The 25,940-nt window shown below is 40.1% G+C and overlaps 2 protein-coding genes and 1 long non-coding RNA gene across 6 annotated transcripts in view; 2 read left to right on the top strand and 1 right to left on the bottom strand.

Moving 5' to 3' along the window:
- Nucleotides 1-25,940, top strand: part of LOC128417380 (uncharacterized) — an 82,712-nt gene that overhangs the window by 1,346 nt on the left and 55,426 nt on the right. For both annotated transcript variants that reach the window (XM_053395949.1, XM_053395948.1), the window contains exon 2: nt 6,004-6,063. In XM_053395949.1, coding sequence (XP_053251924.1) covers nt 6,004-6,063 — 60 coding nt within the window. The remainder of the gene's footprint in view (nt 1-6,003; nt 6,064-25,940) is intronic.
- Nucleotides 15,595-25,940, bottom strand: part of PREX2 (phosphatidylinositol-3,4,5-trisphosphate dependent Rac exchange factor 2) — a 111,799-nt gene continuing 101,453 nt past the window's right edge. For all 3 annotated transcript variants that reach the window (XM_053395938.1, XM_053395936.1, XM_053395937.1), the window contains exons 38-40: nt 21,247-21,349; nt 19,441-19,508; nt 15,595-18,178 (exon numbers count right to left, since the gene is read on the bottom strand). In XM_053395938.1, coding sequence (XP_053251913.1) covers nt 18,133-18,178; nt 19,441-19,508; nt 21,247-21,349 — 217 coding nt within the window. In that variant the 3' untranslated portion in view covers nt 15,595-18,132. The remainder of the gene's footprint in view (nt 18,179-19,440; nt 19,509-21,246; nt 21,350-25,940) is intronic.
- On the top strand, nt 23,066-23,542 carry LOC128417381 (uncharacterized). The gene is made up of 2 exons (XR_008331451.1): nt 23,066-23,214; nt 23,352-23,542. It is a non-coding gene; the product is annotated as an uncharacterized LOC128417381 (long non-coding RNA).

Raw genomic sequence — 25,940 nt, forward strand, 5'->3', positions numbered from 1 at the left:
CTGAAGCACACAGCCCCAATAGGAATGTTTAATAGCCCTTCTGGAATACGCTGACATGAGTCCCCTGTCACACCTGAAGGGGCTGCCATCAATCACACTACTCCATTAAAAAGGACTATTCAAGTGTGTGGGCCTAAAACCTTTAGGGCACAGGTGGGCAAGGTATACAGTCCCTCCTGAAGAATATGATGGGGGCCACATGTCAGTTATGGGGTGGGGTCAAAGGGAAAAGGGGACGGAACAATGAATGCAACTCTTAACTTTGTAAAGTCAATTCCAGCTACGCAAAGAGGTTTCTACACCCGTCCAGGTGAGCAAGAGGCAGTTTCACAGTTTCAGCACAGAAAAAGTACTCAAGGAGGGTGCTGTTAAGTTGTGGGTGAACATATCAGACGACACAGCGATTCTTCAAAGAGCTCTTGTTTATTCACAGGCCAGAACAGAACTGAACTGAAGGGTTCAGTCAGCCTGCTTATATAGAGCTCCAGTACAACATAACTGTAACAATTTTCTAAAACTATCCAATCACTGAACGTCACTTTCAATCCCTTATTTGCATAACTATCTACAGTATCCCCCTGCTGGCCCAGGGTGAGAACTTCAATACATAACAGGTGCAGAGGAAGGACATTCAGGATTGTAGCCTGGAGAGCGGATGTGCTGCCCACATAATACTGAGGGCTGGATAGAGAGGCCTGGGAAGCTATGTTCAGCCCCTGGGATTCTCTACCCTAGCTTTTAAGGCTGGGGCTTTAGCAGAGGTGGCCAGCAATATTTTGACTTTGTAGGGCTGCAGTTTTTAACCTTGCCCCTTTCCTCACAATAGGACTTGCACAGCACTTAAGAAAGTGCCATTACACAGGTGCAGAGTTTAATCATCTCCTGCTCTTCCACTAAAAAAGAGAATCAGTTATTATTATTATTTTCAGCACATCCATGGACAGGAAAAGAGCTTCCGTGTAAGAGGACCTAAATATGGTTTTCAGGCAAGATTGACTCTATATTTCTCACTTAGAAATTAAGCCAGACTGTATCAGTTTTTGAATTCATGTATTGTTTACACCTACGCATCTGTTGCTGAAAAACTAAGCACATAAAATATGAGGAACACTTGCTTCTAGTTGTATGCAGTTTTCCTTGCACCCATAATCTACTTAACTACAGTATTTAATATCCAGAACACTTTTTTCCTCTGAATTAAAATAAGAAAGTATTCCAATCAGTAAACCACAAAAAGGAAATAACTGTTGTTTCATTTGAGTCAGGACACATCAGAGCGCATCAGAAAATATTTGCAATGCATAGCTGCCCTGCAAATGTGCAGTAATAATCTCAGCTCGTGAGTAGAGTTCATTACACCAGACTAATCATAATCAACCTTTTCTTGTCTGAGATTTGGGATAATATTTTCCAAATGCTAAACTAAACCATAAAAAACCTCCTCAAAGTAGGGAACTTCTTGTTGCTTTTCTGGCTTTCAGAGAAACAACACTGAACGTTCTCAGAATCAATGTATGAATCTTATGCTAATACCACCGCATAGAGCTGTTTTTGAAGCAGTCGGGACTCATCCTGTGGCTGTGCTGGACATGCCTCATAACAACAGATGGAGTAAGAGCTTTCCTAATAGGACAGACTTTCCACCAGCCCACTTTGTCACATCCTTTTTCTTCTTAGACACATATGAGGGAGATCTCTTTGCATTGATATACTTTTGATTAGGATTGGATGAGTGGTACAGAGAACTGATTAGTCAAGGGAACCAGAAGTTGGCAGAAATGCCTCTATAGTCCAAAGGAAGTATATAATGTGTGTGGAACAGGAAAGAGTGTGTGGCTTTGAAAGTTTGAGGAACACCTTTTTTTAAATTGCTTGACATTTTTGGGAGGAGGTCTGTGCCCCAGTAGTTCTAGTGAACCAGCACCCACTGGGCAATTGGTATAGGTTTTTTAATAATAATAATAATAATAATAATAATAACAACAACAACAACAACAACAACAACAACAACAGCAACAACAACGCAACACAATCTCATTGAGTTCAGTGTGGCTTACTTTCAGGTACATGTCTTTGGGATTGCAGCCTTAAGGTACCATCCAAACCCACATCCTCTTCCCAACTGGCAGAGCCACCTCCACAGCTCAGCCATTCATGGTGATGGAAAGAGGAGAAGGGGCAGAACAATTTGGCCAGATCCATGTGCCAGTTCGATACTGGCACACTGATTGGATCTGGATTGGACCTGGTGCCATCAGTGGATCCCAGGCTGACTCATCTCCACTCTTGGAACATGAGTGGAAGTGAGGGATTGGTTCCAATGAAGTGATGCTTGCATCACTCTATTGGTGGGATTCTGGCTCAGCCAGCAAAGCTGAATGGGGCAGCACCTCTGTTCAATCTAAAACCCCTATAACCAGGTCTAAGAGGTGTTTGGATTGCTCTGTTAGGGTTGGAACCAGACTTCCAGTGCAGTCCTAATCATATCTACTCACAAGTGAGTCCTGTTGAATTCAGTGGGGCTTACATCAAGGTAAGTGGGGTTAGGATTTCATGCTTAGAGTCCCATTGATTTCAGTTAGTAAGCTATAAGCATAAAGTCTGGATTCAACTCTTAGTGTATTAAGTGGATTTTAGTTCTTGCAACCTTTGAAGCTTCTAAGTTGATTGAGAGTAGAGTCTTGAGAGTAATCTTGAAAACCCAATATTCTGTCTACTGAATTACATGAGCTCTTAAACCCATTTTGTTGTGTTTTCATAAGTTGTGCCTATTCTGATAATGTCTATAGAGTTTCAGAAGTGTCTCGTGCATCTTTGAACTGTGTGATACAATAAAAAATACTGAGGACTTGCCATTTCCGTTTATGGGGCTATAATGAACCCTCAGTCATCACAGGAAAATCAGAACTGGATTTAAAGACTTGAGTGCCTAATAAAATACGTGTTCTGCAGAAAGAATTGATTGTGTAAGCACTAGAAGAAAAAGAAATTGAAGTGATAATTTGGCTTTCTGCAAAGGACACAAATATGAAGTGCCAAGTCATTCTATTCTGATTACAAGTTGATCCCTATGCTATGTATGGAACTTCTTTTTCCAGATTCATTTCGGTATCTGAAACATTTTCATTGTATCAAGTTCAATTGCTGTAAGTAATGTAAGCAGACAATAAGGAATTCTAAAAAGAGTTTGAGGAGAATGTTGCTAAAACATAAAGACAAACAATGAAAAGGTTTTTAAATACAATGGATGTGTGGGATACATTCTTTGTCTTTTATTGAAAATTCCCTGCATTCTTACAGAACTCTCCAACTTTGCTGTATCTTGAAAGATCAATGTTCCAAAAGGCATTTGTTAATACAAAATTACTTCAATTATAGATTGAAGTAAACTTGCAATACAAAAAATGTCCTCAAACAGAATTCTGAAATGACCATAAATTTCTGTTCCTTTGTCAAGGTTGATGTCATGGAGAATTGCCCAGATTAAACCTTAATCAAAGCCCATTCTTTCTCATCCAATCAAGTGTGTTCATAAATTAAACATATTGAAGCCTTCCAAACATAACTAAGATAAATGGATTGACTCCTGCCTCTTATTCTTTTCCAAATACAGAGTTGGAAGGATCATAAAAATATGGTAGAAGTTTTAAATATGAAACAAAAACCCCAGTACATTCCATGGCTGATCCACTGGGTCACATCATTATGAATCAATAAAATGGATTCACATAGCACATTGCATTCAAAACTATTGGTTGTGGGCAGAGCAAACCTGCTCCATATTAAAAAATATATAGTAGTTTGAGAGAGATTAGAGAAGATATTATGACTCTTTCCAAATTATATAGTTCTTCATAAATTAGTGAGACTTATTTCCAGATTTTTAAAGACCAGGATCTTTCATAGCTGTCAAGTGTCCCTTATTTGAAGGGACAGTCCCTTATTCCAACTCCATGTCCCGCTGCTGTCCCTTATTGATAAATGTCCCTTAAATGATGTCCCTTAAATTTCAAAGGAAGCAGCTCCTCTCCCTCCCTCCCTGCCGGCCAGGGAGGAGGGAGGCTCCAACTGTGTTGCTTGGCTGTGTTGCTCACCCAATAAGAAGTCTAAGAATGACTGGAGGGTGGAGCTTGCATGCCTTGTGTGTGGCTAGTTAATGCAAGCTGAGGGGGGTTTTGAATGCTGGACGCCATTTTGTTGCACGTGCTGCTGCAAACTTTGCAGTGCAAAGCCAGGCCGGGGAGCCATCTTAAGTTGAGGCTGCATAGGCCTTGTGGTGCATGTGATTCATATTCTATTCAGTTGAACCTCTGGTTACAAAGTTGGTTGGACAGTGTTCTCGAAGCTACCAGCGTGAGTTTGACCAGACTGCAGGAGGACAGGAAGACTGGAGTGCCTGGAACAGGTGAGGCTGCAAGGTCCCTTATTTTGGCTGCTGGTCCCTTATTTTCAAGGCTGCTGGTCCCTTATTTTCAAATCTGTAAGTTGACAGCTATGGGATCTTTACCTTTCATTTCTAGTCTTTCTTGATACCCTTCCAGCAATAAATGCCAGAAATATCAAAGAACAAGAAGATGGGGGTAAAATGGTCCCTTTATTGAAGGTGGGTTGAACTACTGGCTCAAAGGTACATTTCCCATTCAGTTTACTGAATTCACTACAGAATTGAGGCTTGGAATAGCTCTGCTAAACTTTATAGGGAGTATTTGCTCTAGCCATTTGGCGATGTAACTAAGTAAGTACCAGAGTTTGAGGTTTCAGCCCCCATTCCCAATGTAGAACCACAAAAGTTCATCTTTCATCGTTCTACATGAAGATTGGAGGCTGAAATTTGGACCTTTGGTTTTTACATAGTAGTAACCCAGCCCTCTGGATGGAGCAAATTCATACCACCTATTAAGCCACTAGAGGGGGCATGTGTACAGTTACACATTCCTGTCTACAAAATACAGTATTAGAAACTTACCATAATCAAGCATTCTGCCTTGACCAACTTTAGCTCTTGTGTTTCTCCTTATAGCAGGCCACAATTCAGAACTGCATTGCATAATTGAAACCTGTGATGTGAGGGACTTATTTTGTTTAGTAAGGGAATACTCTATTTATGCAGGATATACTGGCAGAATCCGAGACCAAGGTGAAGAGTTGGTGGAAGAAGATTGGAAAAAAATTAAAATTTATTTACAGAAACATTGCAAGATTCAGGAATGCTAGAAGGATGTTGGAATGAAGCAATGTGGTTTTAGCAGAAATGATATAAAAGATTAGGTAAAAATTGATTTTTTAAAGTGGTGAAACGAGAATGTAAAATTATAGTACACTAAGATAAATTATTAGGATAAAAACTAAGCGGAAAGGATTTGCTGAAATACTTAATTGAACTAGAATACAAAAAAGGGAGGTGTGAGGAGGTCAGGGAAACAAGTAAATGAAGGATAAGACATGGAAAGATGGAAATGTTCTTAATTGTTTATACTTTATACAATTGTTTATTGTATTTTGTATTTTCTGCTCTCTTTTTTATTTTATTTTTTTATTTTTCCTTTTATTTTTCTCTTTTTTGTAACTTTTTTGAAACTCTAATAAATATTATTTTAAAAAAATATTTATGCAGGATATATATAGACATTGATATTTTCGGGTACAGAAGAAAATGCAAATTTCCTGTGCATACATTACCTATGATCATGCTCTAGGTCTACAAAAATAATAACTGACCCATTTTAGAAATGCTTAATTGTGCACTTAATTGTGCTAGTAGTACACAGCCTTGAAAAATGAATAGTGAGTATTCAAGGCTCAGCTTGCAGATCATTCAGAAATATATTTCTTCAGAGTTTGCTATTTTCCCCCGCATCAGATCACATTGAAATTCTATGTGCTAGCAAATAAGTGTTTATAATGAAATACTTAATTTGGACACTAGTGTATCATTATAACACAAAAGTAATCTGCCAAGATTTTAAACTGGTCTTTGTTCTTTTCACTGATTCTATCCCAAAGGTTTGAGAAGAACCCCCCTGCCCCACTTCACGTGCCAATGCAGATCAGAAGTTCCTGCAGGTACTATTTCATTTTTTTTAATGCTACAATTACTAATTGCATGAATATTCTATACCTCTTTTTCCCCTTAAGTGTGTAAGAATTATTGCCAATGGCTTTCTTGCTGGTTTCATTTTATTTGTACCAATAAAGCAGAATGTGGATTAATTACTGTTTTAACAAAGTTTGAGAATTGGAATTAATTATTAGTTCTTTGCAGGCAGATTTCATAGCAACATGATACACAGTTTCTAATAAATTTAGAATGAAGTCAGCTTTTATGTTTTTTTACTGAGGCACTCTATTTAGTCAGCCCATCTGGCAGAGTTCAGAGTTGTATGTCAGTCTTCCTAATAAAGAATGAAAAAGTTGAGTTTCTCCTCAATTCTTTTTTCCCTGCTGAACTCGGGCATGTATGTTTTATTGCTTCACAAAGGTCTCTTGCTCAGTTTTAAAGTACTTCATTTAAATCATGAATGGGGAACTATCAGGACCAGGAGTCAAATGCTGTCCTCAGAGCCTCTCTCGCTGCTCCTCAGAATCCTACTCTGCCACTCCCTTGACTGGTTTTGCTTAGCTGGAATGTGTTTTTGAACTGTGATCATGTCTGTTGCTTGCTTGGCTGGGGATGCAGCACTGCGTGTGGGGATGTAGAAACCTGTGATGTTTTTGTGGCTGTCATATAGCCTGTTGTGCACAGATAAAACTCTGGCCATGTCCACCCTGGCATGCAACCCTGAAAGGTTGCCCATGACAGAATGTGGACCTTAGGCTAAAAAACTTCCTGCACTCCTGATTTCGTGCTTAAAGTCTGTACATACCTATGCAGATGGATTAACTGAGATAGGTACTTAAGGAAACAGCAACTGTAGCACATATGGCATTGTAAGAGGAATACTGTAGGTGTATTTTTGGATTTCATTATTGATGCTAAATTCAGAGAGAGCTAGAAAAAATGAATAGGTAGGCCTGTTAATATTTTTATAGTGAAAGGGACAAAATGCACCAGCTGAGATAGCATTTGAAAAAGAAAATGGACAAAAATTAATGGAAGCAGAAGAAACATATGAATTACTAGTTTAACTATAAAATGAAAAATGGGAGTAATGATGTGTAGGAATTATGCAGGGCAGAACAGATTTGTCTACTTCAAGGGTAGGGAAAATATAATGGAATAGGGAAAAGAAAATAGTGGGCTTGGTTATATGATTATTGTCAAGAGCTCTGCATGATGCAGTTCTGTCAGTCAAAATAGCAGGGGATAGGGATGAAAGATTTGGTAACTGAGCTATGCTTACAAAGAAAGAGGGGGAAAATGGATGAGGTGACTACCTGACACTAAAAGCATATGGAATTTTATATCATGGGTCGAATATATTTTCTCCTTGAAAGACTGATTAGAACCATAACAATATGGGTGGCTTTCAAGTAAGCTTTGGAAAATTTGTCTATGTTCTAAAATATAGTGTGGAAATCTTCTGCTTCAATAAGCTTCTGGCATCTGTTAATAAAAAGGTCAACAAACTGAGCTTTGGTACAGGGGATTATTATTAATAATATTTATTTGTATAACAGTATTTTATTTGGAACTTTATCGTCTATAGGCCCAGGTGACCCCAAAGTAGATTACAGTGATCCTCAGAACAAAATACATAAAATCATAATTTTTACTGATTATTATTATTTAAGTGTTTACACTATCCAAAAATAGGAAACAAATCTGTCACATTTGTACGACTTATCAATCACAAAATCAGTTTTTCTGAAAGCTTTTTTTTTTTTATCACAGAAGTGTTCACTGCCGTGGTTATCTAAAAAAAACACCAGGCAATTCTGTGAAAACCTAGGGAGGGATTGATTGATTGATTGATTGAATTTATACATCACCCTATACCCAGAGGTCTCAGGGCGGTTCACAGAATAAAATCAAAATATAAAACCACTCAATACATAATCAAAATAAAAGCAACAACCCAATAACCCCCCAAAACCCCCACATTTTAAAAGGGCGTAGGATGTCAATCAAATCAACCAAAGGCCTGGTTAAAAAGGAACATTTTTGCCTGGCGCCTAAAGGTGTATAATGAAGGTGCCAGGTGAACTTGGAGTTTTCCACAGATGAGGAATCAACTGCAGAGAAGGCCCATTCTCGTGTTGCCACCCTCCAGACCTCTCGAGGAGGCAGATGAAGAAGAGACTCAGAAGATGATCTCAGGGTCCGGGTAGGTTCATATGAAAAGAGGTGGTCCTTGAAGTATTGTGGTCCTGAGCCATTTAACACTTTATAGGTCAAAACCAACACTTTGAATTGGGCCTGGAAGCTAATTGGTAGCCAGTGCAGTCGAACCAGGATCAGTGTAATATGCTCACACCGTCTTGCTCTGGTGAGCAACCTGGCCACTGAATTTTGCACTAGCTGAAGTTTCCGAACCATCTTCAGAGGCATCCCAACATATAATGCATTGCAGTAATCTAACCTTGAGGTGACCAGAGCATAGACAACAGTAGTTAGGCTATCCCTGTCCAGATAGGGGCGTAGCTGGGCCACCAGCCGAAGCTGATGGAAGACACTCTGGGCCACGGAGGCCACCTGAGCCTTGAGCAACAGCAAAGGATAAAGGAGTACCCCCAAGCTATGAACCTGCTCCTTCAGAGGAAGTGTAACTCCATCCAGTCCATTACCGAGTCAAGACACTGGTCCAGCACTTCCACTGCCTCACCTGCAGAGGTAAAGGAGAAATAGAGCTGAGTGTCATCAGCATTCTGCTGACAACATACTCCAAATCTCTGGACAACCCCCCCCCAGCGATTTCATGTAGATGTTAAACAACGTTGGGGATAGGCTTGATTCCCACATTGCAGAACCCCGCATTGAAGGTTCCACAGGACCTTCTCCAAGCAACACCCTCAGGGAATGACCATACAAGTAGGACTGGAACCACCTCAAAGCGGTGCCACCCACCCCTAGTTCAGATAGTCGCTTCAGAAGGATACCATGGTTGATGGTATTGAAAGCCACTGATAAAGTAATTGCTTGGTCAGAAGTTCACTAAAAATTGGGGCTGGCAGGCATGTCTGGGATGCCTGATTCAGCCTAAGAATTGCATCTTTAAAGTTTAGGGACTATAAAGAAGGTGGTCCTTAAGATATCTTTGTCCCAAACTTTGTAGAGCTTTAAAAGTTAATATAAGCACAGTGAAATTCACCTATAAATGAACTGCTTGTGTATTTTTTTTAAGAACACTTGACATCCATTTTCTGTGATAAGATCCAGTAGCAGCATCCTGGCCTCTGTATTCTTGGCTTTTAAAAGTACCTCCCTCCCTCCCTCCCTCCCTCCCTCCCTCCCTCCTTCCCTTTCTCTCCCCTGCTTCCAACCCAGCAAACTGGAGCCAGTGAAGACAGCTCATTCCAGTCAGCTGGCCTAAGGCCAAAATACATTCCTCAATGGACTGGCCAAAGATAGCAGGGAGAAAAAACCAAGACCTTTACTCTCACAGTAATGAGACTTTGTTGCTGCCCAGATATATTATTCTAGCCGCCTCTGTTTTGTACTAAATCTCTTCTGCTATGCTGCTACCCTTTCTTCCACTATGGATTGAAGAGACCTTTTTGGAGCTTTCAGTCTACTTGGGATTTCTCCTAGTTTGCCCTTATCTGCAAAGTTGGCTTCCTCGTCATCTACTTTTATTTCATATAATTCATGGGGGAAATCACTGGGGTGCCAACAGATATTCTTCAGGACCCATAATGTTTATCATGGACTCTTAGAATTGTATAGTTGGAAGGGACCCCAAGGGTCACCTAACCCCCAGCAAGGCAGAAATCTCAACACATGGTCTCCCATCCAATTTGAAACCATTCTGTATGCTGCTTAGCTTTGCAAATGTCCTAGTAGTTGTATTGCAGCACCACACTTTTCTCCATAGGAAAACTATCTACTTGTCCTTTCTCCCTTTTTTTTTAACCCATTAAGGATCCTTAATGAAATCTGCCATCTTATGCAATTACTGAATATTTTGGGGGGTAACAGACTTACCAAAAGCTTTTTGCCAAAGTCACACAAATGTAAGAATAGGCTAAAATCATGTACATCATTTGTGCATAAATAGAACATTTGTTTTCCATCCCCCAAATTGCAGTACAGTGAGGACATGCGGTACAACTAAACATTTCCCACCATTTGAGATCAGTGCTGCTCCACTGTCATATGAAAAGGGAAACATTTCCATTTCTGTAGTGTATCTTCAGAGTGCAGAGTGTATTTTCTGTGTGTGCCCATGAAAAACCTCTTGTTAATCAGGAGGTCAAGAAGTTATATTTGAAGATGATAAAGACTTCAGTACTTTCATCTTCAAGAATTTCAGTTATTGCATATGTAAATATTTGGCCTGGGGAACAGGTATAATAAAATTATGGAATACTAGATTTTTCTGATGAAAATATAGTTGTGCCAGGCATAGTGAAACACATTGCTGTCACTGGCTGCTTTGGGCATAAGTATGTAAGGATTCCATTTGAGAGATCTGGTAGCAAGTCTTTTCATTTCTGTAGACAATTCTCCCATGCATAGATATTTGTAGGGCTTGCAAGACACGCGGGACGCGGGTGGCGCTGTGGGTAAAACCTCAGCGCCTAGGACTTGCCGATTGCATGGTCGGCGGTTTGAATCCCCACGGCGGGGTGCGCTCCCGTCGTTCGGTCCCAGCGCCTGTCAACCTAGCAGTTCGAAAGCACCCCCGGGTGCAAGTAGATAAATAGGGACTGCTTACCAGCGGGAAGGTAAACGGTGTTCTGTGTGCTGCGCTGGCTCGTCAGATGCAGCTTGTCACGCTGGCCACGTGACCCGGAAGTGTCTGCGGACAGCGCTGGTTCCCGGCCTATAGAGTGAGATGAGCGCACAACCCTAGAGTCTGGCAAGACTGGCCCATACCTTTACCTTTTTTACCTTTTATGTAAGGATTCCATTTGAGAGATCTGGTAGCAAGTCTTTTCATTTCTGTAGACAATTCTCCCATGCATAGATATTTGTAGGGCTTGCAAGACAGGCCCAGAATTTTGTCAAACCTCCTGACATTCTTGCATTTCCCTTAGTTTTTCCTCTGTCCCTCTGTTTCACTCTCTTGCTATCCTTAGCTAAGCTGCAGAGTGAGTCTCTGTTGGCAAAGAGTCATATACATGCAGATGATTTGGGTCTCGCTGTAAAGCTGACTGCTCACAATGGCAGTTTTATACCTTAGAATTTGAGAATTCCCTTACGAGAACTGCAAAATGAAAACCCTTCATTTGACAGAGCACTATGTGCTTTAGAAAAATGCTTTGTAGGTATAGATTGCTTGGGCTCTTTGTGATGCCTTGTGCAAATGCAACTTTGCCAAGCTCTTAATCATAGCTATGAGATAGAGAAGGACACTTAAACCATCTCGCCGCCACCACCCTGCTTTCCATTCTTCTTTGTGAGCGTGAACAATTGTCTAGTGCTACATTTACACTAATATATTTATAATAATGAGTGGATTTCCTGTGAACAAAGATTTGGAAACTCATTTAATATCCTGGTTAAGGTGAGAACTCTAGTTAATCATGGTAAGCTTCAGTGTAAATGCCATGATACCAATTCACAATTAAAGCTGACAAAATAAGGGAGGGAAGGAACTCAGGCCAGAGAGGAGAGAAAGAACAGTTAAGAAATCAACACAGTTATATCCATTTTTTATTATTCTGATGTGTGTTGGAAGCTGCCCAGAGTGGCTGGGGCAAATGGGTAGGGTATAAATAAACATATTATCATTTATTTATTATTTATTATTTATCTGTACTTACTATACAAAAAACAAGGAATGTGGAAAGAAGTTTATTTAAAATTTTATGGGCTTCGAATGATGAAGGAATAATCTGATGTGTTTTCAGAAACGCCTTTGCTGCAGAGTGTGTAAATCCAGTGGTTATTTTGTATAGAGAAGACTGGAACAAGTAATACATATGCTAAGGATAGCCATAAAATAAATTTAAGACTACTATAAATATCTTTTGAAAATCATAGTATGTCCCCAGAAATATATGCACAGATATTTCAGAGATGAAAGTATTATATCAAGAATTACAGTCAATGGAAGTAGATGAGACAGCTCAGTGATAAAATCCACAATCCCAGAAACAATTCTGAAATCCAGCCAGTTGTACTAATACATTAAAAACTTCCCTAAACAGGGCTGCTTTCAGATGTCTTCTGAAAGTCAGATAGTTGTTTATTTCCTTGACATCTGATGGGAGGGCGTTCCACAAGGCGGGCGCCACTACCGAGAAGGCCCTCTGCCAGGTTCCCTGTAACTTCATTAGGCTTTTAGGGTGGTTCCCCCTTTAAGGTCCCCCCCCAAGGGGTTTTATACTTATGCAAACCTTGGAATTCTCCCATGCCTGCTTCAATTTCCCTCCTGTGCATCAATGGTGCCATTTTGTACCACCTCTGAACTGTACAGTGGTACCTCTAGTTACAAACAATTCATTCTGGAGGTCCGTTCTTAACCTGAAACTGTTCTTAACTAGAGGCGTGCTTTTGCTAATGGGGCCTCTTGTTGCCGTTGTGTCGCCGGCACATGATTTCCATTCTCATCATGGGGCAAAGTTCTCAACTCGAGGTAACTCTTCCAGGTTAGCGGAGTTTGTAACCTGAAGCGTTTGTAACATGAGGCGTATGTAACTCGAAGTACCACTTGTATTTCCAAAAGAGGAGGAAGTGATTATCAGAAGTTTAACTGTGTTAAACTTCTGGGAGAGTAGGTAATGAAAGTGTAGGTGAAATTCAGTTTTGGTAACTATGGCTATACTTGCACACTAGCATCTTAATCCTATGCTTTAGCTCTGGTATATGCTTGTATGACTGGTGTGATCACACCAAGACTCTATTAATTTCAGAGGATGTTAGCATAACAGCCACAATCAAGAAAAGTTGTTTGCGCAGTTCTCTGCTCCACATAGCATCGCATCAGGCTCCTTATGTAGTGAAGAAAGCAGCTTGAAAATTCATAATGAGAGGCATTAGGGAAGAGAGAGAAAAAACACCTCCTGTGGCATATATACAGTCTCTTGCATAAATGGACTCTCTGGATCATAGCCAATGTGATTTTGACTGAAGGGCAAGCATTCTTGATGAACTATGTAAATGCGCATTATATTCAGTATAAAGGCTCTTAAGAACCCAGATTGTAGAACAGCACTACCATTTCATCATCATTTAACATTTATAAAAACCTAAATTGCACTAGGATCTGTACAGGAATAAAAGTAAACAAGTTCCTGCCCACAGGATCATAATCATAGCATTTCAATATATTTCATTATAGAAGATGGTGCTTTGATAACTCCTTGGGTTTGTTATTCTCATTCCACCCACAAAATGGGATTTAAAACCCAGTGGTGCAAAAGCAGTATAGATAAGTTATAGAATAATCCTATACTTGCATTATGCTGGGCCAGGGGTGATGGTGATAAGAGATACACTACCATTATGCCAGTGGAACAGCTGCTGTATTCAGTGTGTGCTTAGCCCAGCAGGGGAAGAGGAAAATGTATTACCAGGAAATACAAAAACAATGTAGACAAAGGGATGCACATCCTGGAATCTGCACCTGTCAAGGCAAACAAACAATAAGGCTTGCACACCATCAACACACAGAGGAAGCCAATGAACTTACTTCAAGACCCATACTGTTTATCATAGAACTGTAGAGTTGGAAGGGATCCCAAGGGTCATCTAGCCCAAGCCCCTGCGATGCAGAAATCTCAACTAGATCATACATGACAGATGGCCAGCCAAATTCTGCTTAAAAACCTCAATGGAAAGACACCTGAGGGAGTCCATTCCACTGTTGAACAGCTCTTACTGTCAGAAAGTTCTTCCTGATGTTTAGTTGGATTCTCCTTTCTTGTAACTTGAATCCATTGCAGATAGGTAGCCGTGTTGGTCTGCCATAGTCAAAACAAAAAAAATTTTTCCTTCCAGTAACTTAGTTGGTCTTTAAGGTGCTACTGGAAGGAAAAAAATTTTTTGTTTTGAATCCATTGGTTCAGGTCCTGGCCTTCGTGTGACAGCCCTTTAGATCAGGCATAGGCAATGTTTTGGGGCTACAATTCCCATCATCCCTGACCACTGGTCCTGTTAGCTAGGGATCATGGGAGTTGTAGTCCCAAAACATCTGGAGGGCCGAGTTTGCCTATGCCTGCTTTAGATACTTAAAGATAGCTGTCCTATCTCCTCTTTCCCAAGCTAAACATACCCGATTCCCTCAACTGTTCCTCGTAAAACTTGGTTTCCAGACCCTTGATCATCTTGGTCACCCTCCTCTGCACATGTTCCAGCTTGTCAGTGTCATGAAGTAGTGATCCTGTGAGCAGGTATCGCTGGGTGGGGCCCCTCAGGCAGGTGGTAACAATTAGTCCCCAAAGCGGGAGTATGTGATGGGGCTGGCTGGTTGCCAGCATTCCCCAGCCCCTGTAAATCTTTGAGTTAACCTGCCAGGGGGGAGAGAGAGCATGCCGTGTATTAGACTTGCTGTTTGATGTTCTGAAGCTGGGCCAGAGAAGAAGCCAATAAAGCCTGATAACCCATTCGGTGCCTGCATGTGATTGATTAGTAGCTTGGAGGGAGGACTCGAGAAAGCGACCCCCTCCTTGACAGTCAATACGCTTCTTAAATTTTGGTACCCAGAACTGGACACAGAACTCGCATGTGTGGTCTGATCATGGCAGATTTGATGGACCTGACTTGGTATAAAGTCTTTACTTGTTACAGTGAATTGACAAAAGGCATCTGATTAACACATTTGTGAGGTATAAATTGTTGCTTTGTTTCAATAGGCCCAATGTTCACACTTGCCTTAAGTGCTAATAATTTTCTTTAAAATGCTCATTGATCTGCAAAGATACTGTTCTAAAGAAAATATATCCTCATATCTATCTATCATCTATCTATCTAATCTTCTATCTAAATATCTGTGATTGTTTAATAAAACATGTCACTTTATCACAGTGATGGACAAGATTTCATAATTTTGGGTTGGCATAATGACGTCCTCTGAGCTTTCAATTACACAGAGACAGATAGCAGTAATATGAACAAATGATTAGGATTCTATGAGCACTTTTCTTTCAAACCCAATTAAATGTCATACAGATTTGATACCAGAATGCTGGCGTAGGAGATGCTTCCAGCTGCAAGCTTTGAATGCTGCCTGGTCATTTATCTTCTAATCTAAGCAATATATGGAATTGCAATGGACTCCCCATACTTCAGGGGATATAGCACAGTTTTTTAAAAAAAAACAAGTATGTACAAGTCAGCAATTTTTATTTTGAAGAAAAAGCACCCACACTGGGCCCCTGTTTTGATCATGCTGCTGATGCAGCTTAGAGCCCTGTGCAAGTTGTCCACCAAATATTGCCCTTCCCAACTGCTAGTTGTCTTCAAAGGTGCTAAAAAGTGTGAAAAGCAAAAGTAAACAAAGTGTTATATGCATTGGTGCTATATAAATTAGTAATAATGAAAAGAACCCCTCAGGTTATACATATGACAAGTTTATTATTGTTTGGTGCTATTCCATTTTTATATAGACTTAAAATATTCAGATATCTAATAAAAAAGAGAATGATATGCAGTATTGGTCATACTCAGAGTAGGCCCATTGAAATCAATGGACTTTCTCCAAGTATGAATAACATTGGATATCACCTGGGATGTATTACACTGTAAGTGATGATGATATGATGGACACAAAGATATACATAGAAAAATAATTTGATTCAAATCTATACTAAGAGGAGGTGTCATTTTTATTTACCAATGTTACAATCAGAAAAGTTGAAGTATATGGCTACAAATATGGGAGATTTAAAAGAAACTAGTGATAATACTTTGTAGTTTTCTTTACATATGTATACTTTTTTAAAAAAAAAAGCAGCAATGTTCTAGATTTCTTACTGAGTAATTAAAAAAATATATTCTCCCTTTGCAAAATCTAGTACTGCAAGAATGAGCAAAAAATTGAAAACAACTAACCCCCCCCAAAGGACACATAAGTTTACTGGATTTCTTACACTATATACATGATGCTACAGACTAATAGTGCTGCTATAATCTTTAAAAATTGGTAGGAATATATGATAGTAATGATATGATGAGTCACCAATATGAGTTCAGTAGAAATATGTTCCAGGCACTATTAGAATATACTAAATTGTGCTTTTGAACTGTAGTAGCAATCATCCTGTCTAAAAGGCAGGATTTCTAAGCCAAGATTCCTAAGATGAAATGAAATTTATAGCCCAGTCAGATAAGTGATGAATAATATGATTTTGCAGTGAACAATTTGAAATTATTCTTACATTTTAGAACCTGAATGCTCCAAATATATACCCTAGATACATTTAAACATAAAGTTCAGTATTTTAGAAGTGATAATAACAGTTCAGAAAGTGAATTCTGCATGTTACATATCCTTGAAGTAAACAATTAGTTGCTTACTATATACATCATACTACCATATCATGGCTGCTGCTTCAGTGACTAAATTCCTGGGCTACTTCTGAGTAGACATATAGTCTAGCCTCTCCCTGATAGTGGTCAGCTAGATCAATTTTGCCTTGGGGTGGGATATTTTTAACATTAATTTTATAATCAGGCAAGCTGTTAATCCTCTGCATTTTTAGATGATATTTACATATTTTATTGTGAAGTTTGTATATTTTGCTCTATCTTCTCTGTTTTTCTTTTCACTGTCACTCTGTCCCATAGTTGATTGCAACATAAATTTGATGTCATTTCTGACATAAATTTAAGTATGCTGTCAGTAAACTTTAGTTTTCAAAATGTTTGCTTTTCTTTTAGGATACTGATACTACATAATTTGCCAGGTAGTTTAAAGAAAGATTAGAGACCTCTAATGATGTAATAGTTGATAGAACTTTTTGTATTCTTACGTAAATGTAATTCACACTCTTATCTTTTACCCAGAAGTACAAAAATATAAACGACTGCATGTTCTCAGATTCAGCATTTTCAAAAATCCCTTATGCCATGGAGTTCACTATCACAGGAAACACTCTTGTCAGTCGTTCCTGAATAATTATTAAGGAGTCTAATTATGGTAATGGAATCTTGGGACTCTTCAGAATCCACCTGTCGCTTCTAGCATCTGATCTCAATGTGAAATAAATTGAGCATCTCATGCCGAATATCACTTATTGTCAAGTCATGGAAAGTAAACACAACATTCCTGTATCTAACACCCATGTATTAGGAATAATGCTTTTCACATAATCCATTTGCAATCATCTACTACCATCACCATCCCTTTTCTCAAATCTATTTCAATTATTACATAGAAAATGCAGGCCAGAAGTGTATAGGAGGCATGTTTTTCCTGTAACTGTGAAGTGGAACTCCAGAAATCTTGTCCCCAGTGCAGTCTTTGTGCTTCAGATAAAACCCATTATAAGGTATGATCTTCGTGTCCCACTTTGCAGGTTTAGAAAAGCAGGAACACAAATTCACTTGTACTTTTTCTATTCCTATTAGCTTTCGAGTCTGCTTTTAGTATGTAACGATATCCTCAGCAAAAAGGTAATTTCAAGTATAGCTCCAACTTACAGTATTAGAATATTGGAGGTGGACGCAATTATCTGTGCAAGAAACTGCAAAAGTATAGCGTAACAACTTGAAACTAGTATTATTTTATCTTCCTCTGAATCAAAACTTTTTGAAAGGGTCTTTTAATAGTGGTTTTTCCATTCTGTGTTATACCTTTGTGTTCATACAGTTACCAGTACTTTAGCGGGTGATTGGCACTGTTGAAGCAACCACCTAAAATGCAGACTTATTCCAGTGTAAATGTCCTAAATATTACTTCACCAAGCAAGCAGATCAGATCTAGGTATCTGCTTTTTCCAGAAATAGTTGTTCCTCAATAGCTAAGCCATATTTAAGATGAAGCACTGCTGTATCTGGAGCTACGCGCTGTTGTTCATCAAGGCACATTCTAGGGAATACTAGTGTCATGGAAGCTGGAATTTTGATCATTCCTCCAATAGGAGTCTTTACTCTTCTCCAACAGCAGGTGGTGGTTGACACAGTTTGTATAGCCTGCCAAAAACAAAGAACAATTATAAAAGTGCCTGAGTTTTGTGAAACTGTCTAAAACATTTAAACTTTCTACTAACTACTGGAGAGCAGGGGTGGAAGTAATTTTCAGGCCCCCAACCTGCCCAGTATTTTGCCTGACCAAAGGTGGCAACTCTAGTTCAAATGAGTATCCGGAATAAAAGAAAATATCTGTTTAGCTCATGAAAATATGCCCCAATCTAGGCAAGTTACACCCGAGCTTTCAAAAGAGTTCATTAGAAAGATCCATTAGAAAGAAGACCGCCAAAGTATGGAATCTCAAGCGTTACCACAGCCGGGACAAGACATATATACAGTATATTTTAATAATGTTCAGTGTAAAACTAATTATGCACATTCCAACTCTACCTCCAGCAGGGGGGCTGGTATGAACCAAAACATTTACAACAAAAGGGAGAGAACTGACCATTCACTTGGCAGTCACATTTAAATGTTTCCAGAGAAAAATAAACAACCCCCAAGGTAATAGGCTCTTAAATACATCTCCAGGTGTCAGGGAACTGCCATCGGAACGAGAGGAGGAGGAGGGGCTCCACGACGATGCTGGAGAGGGGCCAAGTAGGGAGAGAGGCAGGTCTCCTGTTGGGGAAGAAAATCAGCGCGACACCAGGGATGGAGGGGGGCCAATGGGGGAAGCGGAGAGCAGGCTCAGAGACTCTTCACTGGACACCAGTGGAGAGAGCACAGGTCCTCCGCTACCCACGCCCACCCTGCGCAGAAGGCTTCCGCGCAGGGAGGCTAGGAGGAGACTGGGCGTCAAACAACTTTTATGTTGGAAAAGGTTGAAGAAACGCCCACTGTCGGATTCTGCTAGCGACTGAACAGCCACGAAGTGAGGGGCTGTCCAGCCAGGAAAGGTTTAACCAGGCCACCTAGCCAGGAGTGGCGGCAACTTACGCACGAGGAACCCCATAACCATTAGAGCAGGGATCAAAGGAATTTCACCCAGCTCCTAGTTCAGCCCAATCAAGATCTTTTCCTAAACTGGCTAAAACTATATTACAATGGCTTTGTAATAATTAAGCGCTCAATTCCGCCAGAATTGGCATTTGGTACGTAACTGCATAAGCTCCAAAAGTATGGGTGTCCCTAAGAAACAAACAAAAAAACACCCTGTACTTCAATATCAATAAAAGTGTGGTCTGAGTCTAGGTAAAGTATTTGACAGAAATTGGAGAAACAATAGTCTTGGTCACAGGCCATTGATTGCAATGTTTCGTTACCTTGGAGCAGATGGTGGTGTTCGGTCCCGAACTCCTAAATTCTTGGCAGTGTTCTGCACTCGTGCTCCCTGTAAGACAGAAAAATGATTGTGCTTCTAATAGAGTTATTCCTTAAAAAACGGAGGAGGAGGGGGCTCTCTACCAGGACATTTACAGGGTTGTTCATTTAAACAAAATGGTCAAATAATGGATACCTAAACAATCATTTTTCCTTGCTGATTGGGGAATAGAAGTTGCCCCGAAGCAGCAGTAAGTACCGTATTTTTCGCACCATAGGGCGCACTGGACCATAGGGCGCACCCAGTTTTTTGGGGGGGAAATAAAGGGGGGGAAATTATTTTTCCCCCAGGCACGGGGCTGGGGCGGGGGAAGCTCGAGCTTCTCCCGACCCCAGCCCCCAAACAGGCAGCTCTCTGCAAGCCGTGGGAGCGCTCCCACTGCTTGCTGAGAGGTCCGCGAAGCCTGGACGCGCTGAGCTCAGCGCGTGCAGGCTTCAGCATGCAGGCAAGTCTCCGCAAGCAGCGGGAGCGCTCCTGCTGCTTGCGGAGAGGTCCGCGAAGCCTGGACACGCTGAGCTCAGCGCGCGCAGGCTTCAGCATGCAGGTAAGTCTCCGCAAGCAGCGGGAGCGCTTCTGCTGCTTGCGGAGAGGTCCGCGAAGCCTGGACGCGCTGAGCTCAGCGCGCGCAGGCTTCAGCATGCAGGCAAGTCTCCGCAAGCAGCGGGAGTGCTCCCGCTGCTTGCGGAGAGGTCCGCGAAGCCTGGACGCGCTGAGCTCAGCGTGCGCAGGCTTCAGCATGCAGGCAACTCTCCGCAAGCAGCGGGAGCCCAGCGCTGGGCTCCGCTGCTTGCGAAGAGGTGTGCGAAGCCTGGAGAGCGTGAGGGGTCGGTGCGCACCAACCCCTCTCACTCTCCAGGCTTCAGCGAAAGCCTGCATTCGCACCATAGGATGCACACACATTTCCCCTTCATTTTTGGAGGGGGAAAAGTGCGTCCTATGGTGCGAAAAATACGGTACCTGAAGAGTTGTTTGTGGCTTCAAAAAAAATAATTGAATAAAAAAGACTGTTCCCACTGCACCTTCAGTTTCTAAAGGCAGAATTCTGACCAAACATTCAAAAGCCTGGAGAGGTTCAAAGAATGGTCAGCACCTGTGCTATCCATAATGCTTTATTTCCTCATAAAATGTAACAAATTCAAAAAATATATACCAAAGTTATCTATTGGGAAAACTACAAGGTAGATGGCAATTAAGATCAAAACAGACGCATCCATTGCTGCGCTGTAAATGTTATGTTTTATGTTTTGACTATGTCAAGGTCATGCTGAGCCAGGAGAGATAAATTCATGTGCTCAGCAAGCTGGGCATTCTTACTTTCCTTTTGTACCTCGCACCTTGCAGTTTTTTCTCTGAAGTGGTGTTTTGTTTTGTTTTTTCTAACGAAGCCATGGCACGCTGGAGGAGTAGTGGCACTACCATCAGTGCCAATTTGGGGCACAATTGTGCCGATTTTGAATGAGATCTCGCCCCAAATGGGCATAATCTTGCTTGAAATCAGCACCACTTCTTTGCCGAGGTGATGGGGCAGCAGTGGGCCCCTTTGGATTGATGGCCATGGCTCTAACCACCTGCCTTGGCTGAGAAATCCTGGGTTCCCAGGCCCAGTCCTGTTCAACCTGCATATGTGTTAAATATTAATGTACTTTCAAATGGATAGAATTGCTTCCTAAGGCCAATAATCCAACTGGGGGAAAACTGAGCATTGGGTAGCGAAAATGTAACGTATCAAAGCAATAAAGAAGCTTACTTGTTTGCGCATCACATCTGTAGCTTGCAGGATATAGCGAGGAGGTAGGCCATGACTCCGAGCAAGAATTATAGCCTGTTCCAGAGTGACACTCAGAGTGCACCTGCAATACAAAATCAGATAAATGAAGGAGATCAAGTTTTATTGTGTTCTAGTTCTCTGTGTAAAAATGTGTAGTCATGTTGGTCCATTAGAACAAAAATCCAAAGCTGCTGTATTCATTAAGTCCAAAAAAGTCAAAATAGTGAGTAGCCTTTCTTTCTAGTTCTACAGAACTCTTCTTACCATCTAGAACACACACAAGGGCGGACTTCCGGGTTAGCGCCATCAACTAATGGCGGATTCCCTCTGAGCTCCGGAGGGAATCGGCTCCGCAGGATCGGGTCTTGCCGCTGCGGCGACGCGGGGACCCTTAAAAATCACAGGCGGTGATGCCTGTGAGCGTGGTGACTCGGCGGGCACCATTTGCGCCCCCCCGACCCGCGAAGGAGCCTTTTTAAAGGCTTCGGAACGGGGGACAGGGTGAGCGGCGCGATGCTGAGAGTCAACTGCTTCTCCTGCGGAGTGAAGCCGCACTGCCATGGTCGGAGAGCGCTGACTTCTTCTTGAGAGTAGTACGGAAATTGGAATTGTAAAGAGAATTTTTATGAATTAGGCACAACCGGGGAAGGTGTAAACAGGAAGTCTGCCTCCCCTCCCTTGGAAATAATTTAAAGCAAGGACCTGCTAACTAAGGTCGAGAGAACTCTTTTTTTTCCTTTCCTTTTTTGGTAAAAGATTTAATTTCACGGTTTGGCAGCATAAGAAATTTTACTGGAGGATAAAGAGCTAACTTAGGGAGCTGAAGTGCCACCCCCCCCGGACCCGGGAGTGCTCCACGAGAGAGCCTGTTGATGAGGTACTGAAGAGCTTGACAGCTGTCAAATTAGCTATCAAGACGGAAAAAGAGAACTTTGTTTCTGTTGCTTCGGCTGGTTATATTTGTTACAATTTTGTTACAATTTGTTGAAAACAAGGAAGAGTCGATGTAAATTAACTTGATTTTTGGATTTGAACTGGAAGGAATATTAAGGAACCAAAATCCCTCTAGAGGGGGTTGTGGGACATTACAAGAATGGCTGGAGAAGGGAAAATCCAGGCTGAACTGGACAGAGTATTTGTTCACTTGGGAAAGTTACAAGGCCAAATTGATGTTTTGGCTACAAATGTTACAACTCTGGACTTAACTGTAAACAACATCATGGAATTTGATAAGGATTTGAATCAGGAAGCCTATTCAATTGGACAAAAAGAGAAATTTGAGTTTGAGAATTTGGAGAAGGAGATATATGTTGTTCCTGAAGAAAAGGAAGGAGGAGCTGTAATTTTGTAGATGACAAAGGAGAGTTTGAGGCCTGACATGATGGTAACAAAGGAAAATAAAAGTTTGATGTGGAAAATCTGGCCTGAATTGGAGATTGAAAAATGGAGAGATCTCCTTATGTGGAGATCTGAAGACCTAAGGATTACAAATTTGCTTAAGGTGGAAGTTGGAGCTTTGGGGACATTTGGACTTGAAAGGAGTAAGAAACAAGATTTGGGCTCCACTTTCAAGTATGGAGGTCTGGCTGGAAGAAACATGGATCCTGTGGGGCCAGAGCTTCTCCAAGATTTGGTGTTCAATATTAAGGACCATCAAAAAAAACCGGCAGAGAGGAATTGAGAGAGAATTAAGAGCCTCGGATGTGAGATCTCCAGGCTGATAGTAGATTAAGACTGATGGACATTTGTTGGGGACTGAAACCGGGAAAGGGGGGGTGGAGCCTGGGAATCCAAAGGTACATAATTATAATTTGTTCTGTTTTTATTTTGTTTTGTTATTTGTATGAAAATTGGGAAATTCATGGAAGGGAATTTGGGTCGACTTTAGAAAAAATGTTTTAAGAATGAGTATTGATGTATAAGTATTGATGTTTAACTTTGGATAAGGTAAAATTGTTTTTTTGTTTTTTTTAATGAACTAAATTAAATGAAAATAAGGTTAGCAAAAACAAATTGAGGAAATGGATTAAAGAGAAAAAGTAAAATAATAATATGTTAAGTATTGATGTATAAGTTTGGATAAGGTAAAATTGGATAAGGATTTGCTGAACTAATAATTTGAATTGGAATACAAGAAGGGGAGGTATGAGGAGGTCAGGGAAATATGTTATTGAAAAATAAGTATTGTGAACTCTATGTGTTTTTAAACTCTTTTTCTTTTTCCTTTTTGATTCTTTTTTATTGTATTAATCTGAAAACTTTAATAAATATCTTTTTTTAAAAAATAGAACACACACAAGGGAGGGGCTTATTCCGGAGCAAAACACACAAGCCCCGCCCACCAGATACCAAGCACTCTACTATTCAAATTAGGCTCAAGTGTTTTTCTTGCAGTTTTATGATGCAAACATGTTGAAACTGTGCACCACATGAAAATCAAAAGACTGTGAGAAACTTCCTATTGAATTTAAAGAGCAATTTTATCATTTTTTTCTCAAATGGGTAAAACTCAAGTTTATATTTTTTAAATATATATATAACATTTCTATTAGGGTTTTTACATTACAAAATAGAAAAAGAAAAAAGAAAAAATACAAAATAAAAATAATTAAAAACAATCAATCTTTTCATCACATTATTTTTCATTAACTTATTTCCAGGACCTCCTCTTACCTCCCTTTTTTGTATTCCAGTTCAATTTATTAACTTAGCAGTTTCTTTCCCTCTTTATTCTACCCAGATCTTTAATCTTAAGTTATTATAACATTAGATTCTTATTTATAAAAAACCATTTTTCATGTTCTTTTATACCATTACAGCTAGAAACCACTTAATTTCAATCCAACATCATTCTAACATTCATTAATTTTACAATATTTCTGTAAATAGTCTTTAAATTTCTTCCAGTCTTCTTCCACCGACTCTTCTCCCTGATCTCGAATTCTGCCAGTCATTTCCGCCAATTCCATATAGTCCATCACCTTCATCTGCCACTCTTCCAGGGTGGGTAAATCTTGTGTCTTCCAATACTTTGCAATAAGTATTCTTGCTGCTGTTGTAGCGTACATAAAGAAAGTTCTATCCTTCTTTAACACCGATTGGCCGACTATGCCCAGGAGAAAGGCCTCTGGTTTTTTCAAGAAGGTATATTTAAATACCTTTTTCAATTCATTATATATCGTCTCCCAGAAAGCCTTAATCCTTGGGCACGTCCACCAAAGGTGAAAGAATGTACCTTCAGTTTCTTTACATTTCCAACATTTATTATTGGGCAAGTGATAGATTTTTGCTAGCTTGACTGGGGTCATGTACCACCTGTATATCATTTTCATAATATTCTCTCTTAAGGCATTACATGCCGTAAACTTCATACTTGTGGTCCATAACTGTTCCCAGTCAGCAAACATAATATTGTATCCAACATCTTGTGCCCATTTAATCATAACAGATTTCACCGTTTCATCCTGAGTGTTCCATTTCAACAGCAAGTTATATATCCTTGACAGAGTCTTAGTTTTGGGTTCTAACAGTTCTGTTTCTAATTTTGATTTTTCCACCTGGAAGCCAATTTTCTTGTCCAAATTATATGCCTCCATTATCTGATAATAATGAAGCCAGTCTCGCACTTTGTTCTTTAGTTTCTCAAAACTCTGTAATTTCAATCTATCTCCATCTTGTTCCAAAATTTCCCAATATTTCGGCCATTTAGTCTCCATATTGAGCTTTTTCTGAGCTTTCGCTTCCATCGGTGACAGCCACCTTGGGGTTTTATTTTCCAATAGATCCTTGTATCTTATCCAAACATTAAACAATGCTTTCCTAACAATATGGTTTTTAAATGCTTTATGCGCTTTGACCTTATCATACCACAGATATGCATGCCATCCAAATACATTATTAAAACCTTCCAAGTCCAAAATGTCTGTGTTTTCAAGAAGTAGCCATTCTTTCAACCAGCAAAAAGCTGCTGATTCGTAGTAAAGTTTAAAGTCTGGCAGGGCAAATCCACCTCTTTCCTTTGCATCTGTTAATATTTTAAATTTTATTCTAGGCTTCTTGCCCTGCCAGACAAATCTTGAAATATCTCTCTGCCACTTCTTGAAACAGTCCACTTTGTCCACAATTTGCAATGCCTGAAACAAAAACAACATTCTAGGCAATACATTCATTTTTATAGCAGCAATACGTCCCAGCAATGAAAGCTTCAAATTTGACCATATTTCTAAATCTTTTTTCACTTCCACCCAGCATTTTTCATAGTTGTCTTTAAATAAATTCCCATTTTTTGCTGTCATGTTGATCCCCAAGTATTTAAGTTTCTTAACCACTGTTAAACCTGTCACATTCTGAAACCTCTCTCTCTCAATTGGTATTAAATTTTTCTCTAAAACCTTGGTTTTTGACTTATTCAATTTAAACCCTGCAACCTGACCAAATTCTTGAATCAGTTCTAAGACCCTTTTAGTACTAGATTCTGGCTCCTGCAACATCAATACTAAATCATCTGCAAATGCTCTCAATTTGTACTGTTTGGCTCTGACCTGTATGCCTTTAACCAACTGGTCCCTTCTAATCATATTCAGCAAAACTTCCAGGACCGATATAAAAAGCATTGCTCCCCAAAACTCAAGTTTATAGAACATATTTTGGATTTTCATTTGAGAAGACAAATT

The sequence above is a fragment of the Podarcis raffonei genome, chromosome 7, assembly GCF_027172205.1.
Source record: "Podarcis raffonei isolate rPodRaf1 chromosome 7, rPodRaf1.pri, whole genome shotgun sequence".
Classification (NCBI taxonomy): domain Eukaryota; kingdom Metazoa; phylum Chordata; class Lepidosauria; order Squamata; family Lacertidae; genus Podarcis; species Podarcis raffonei.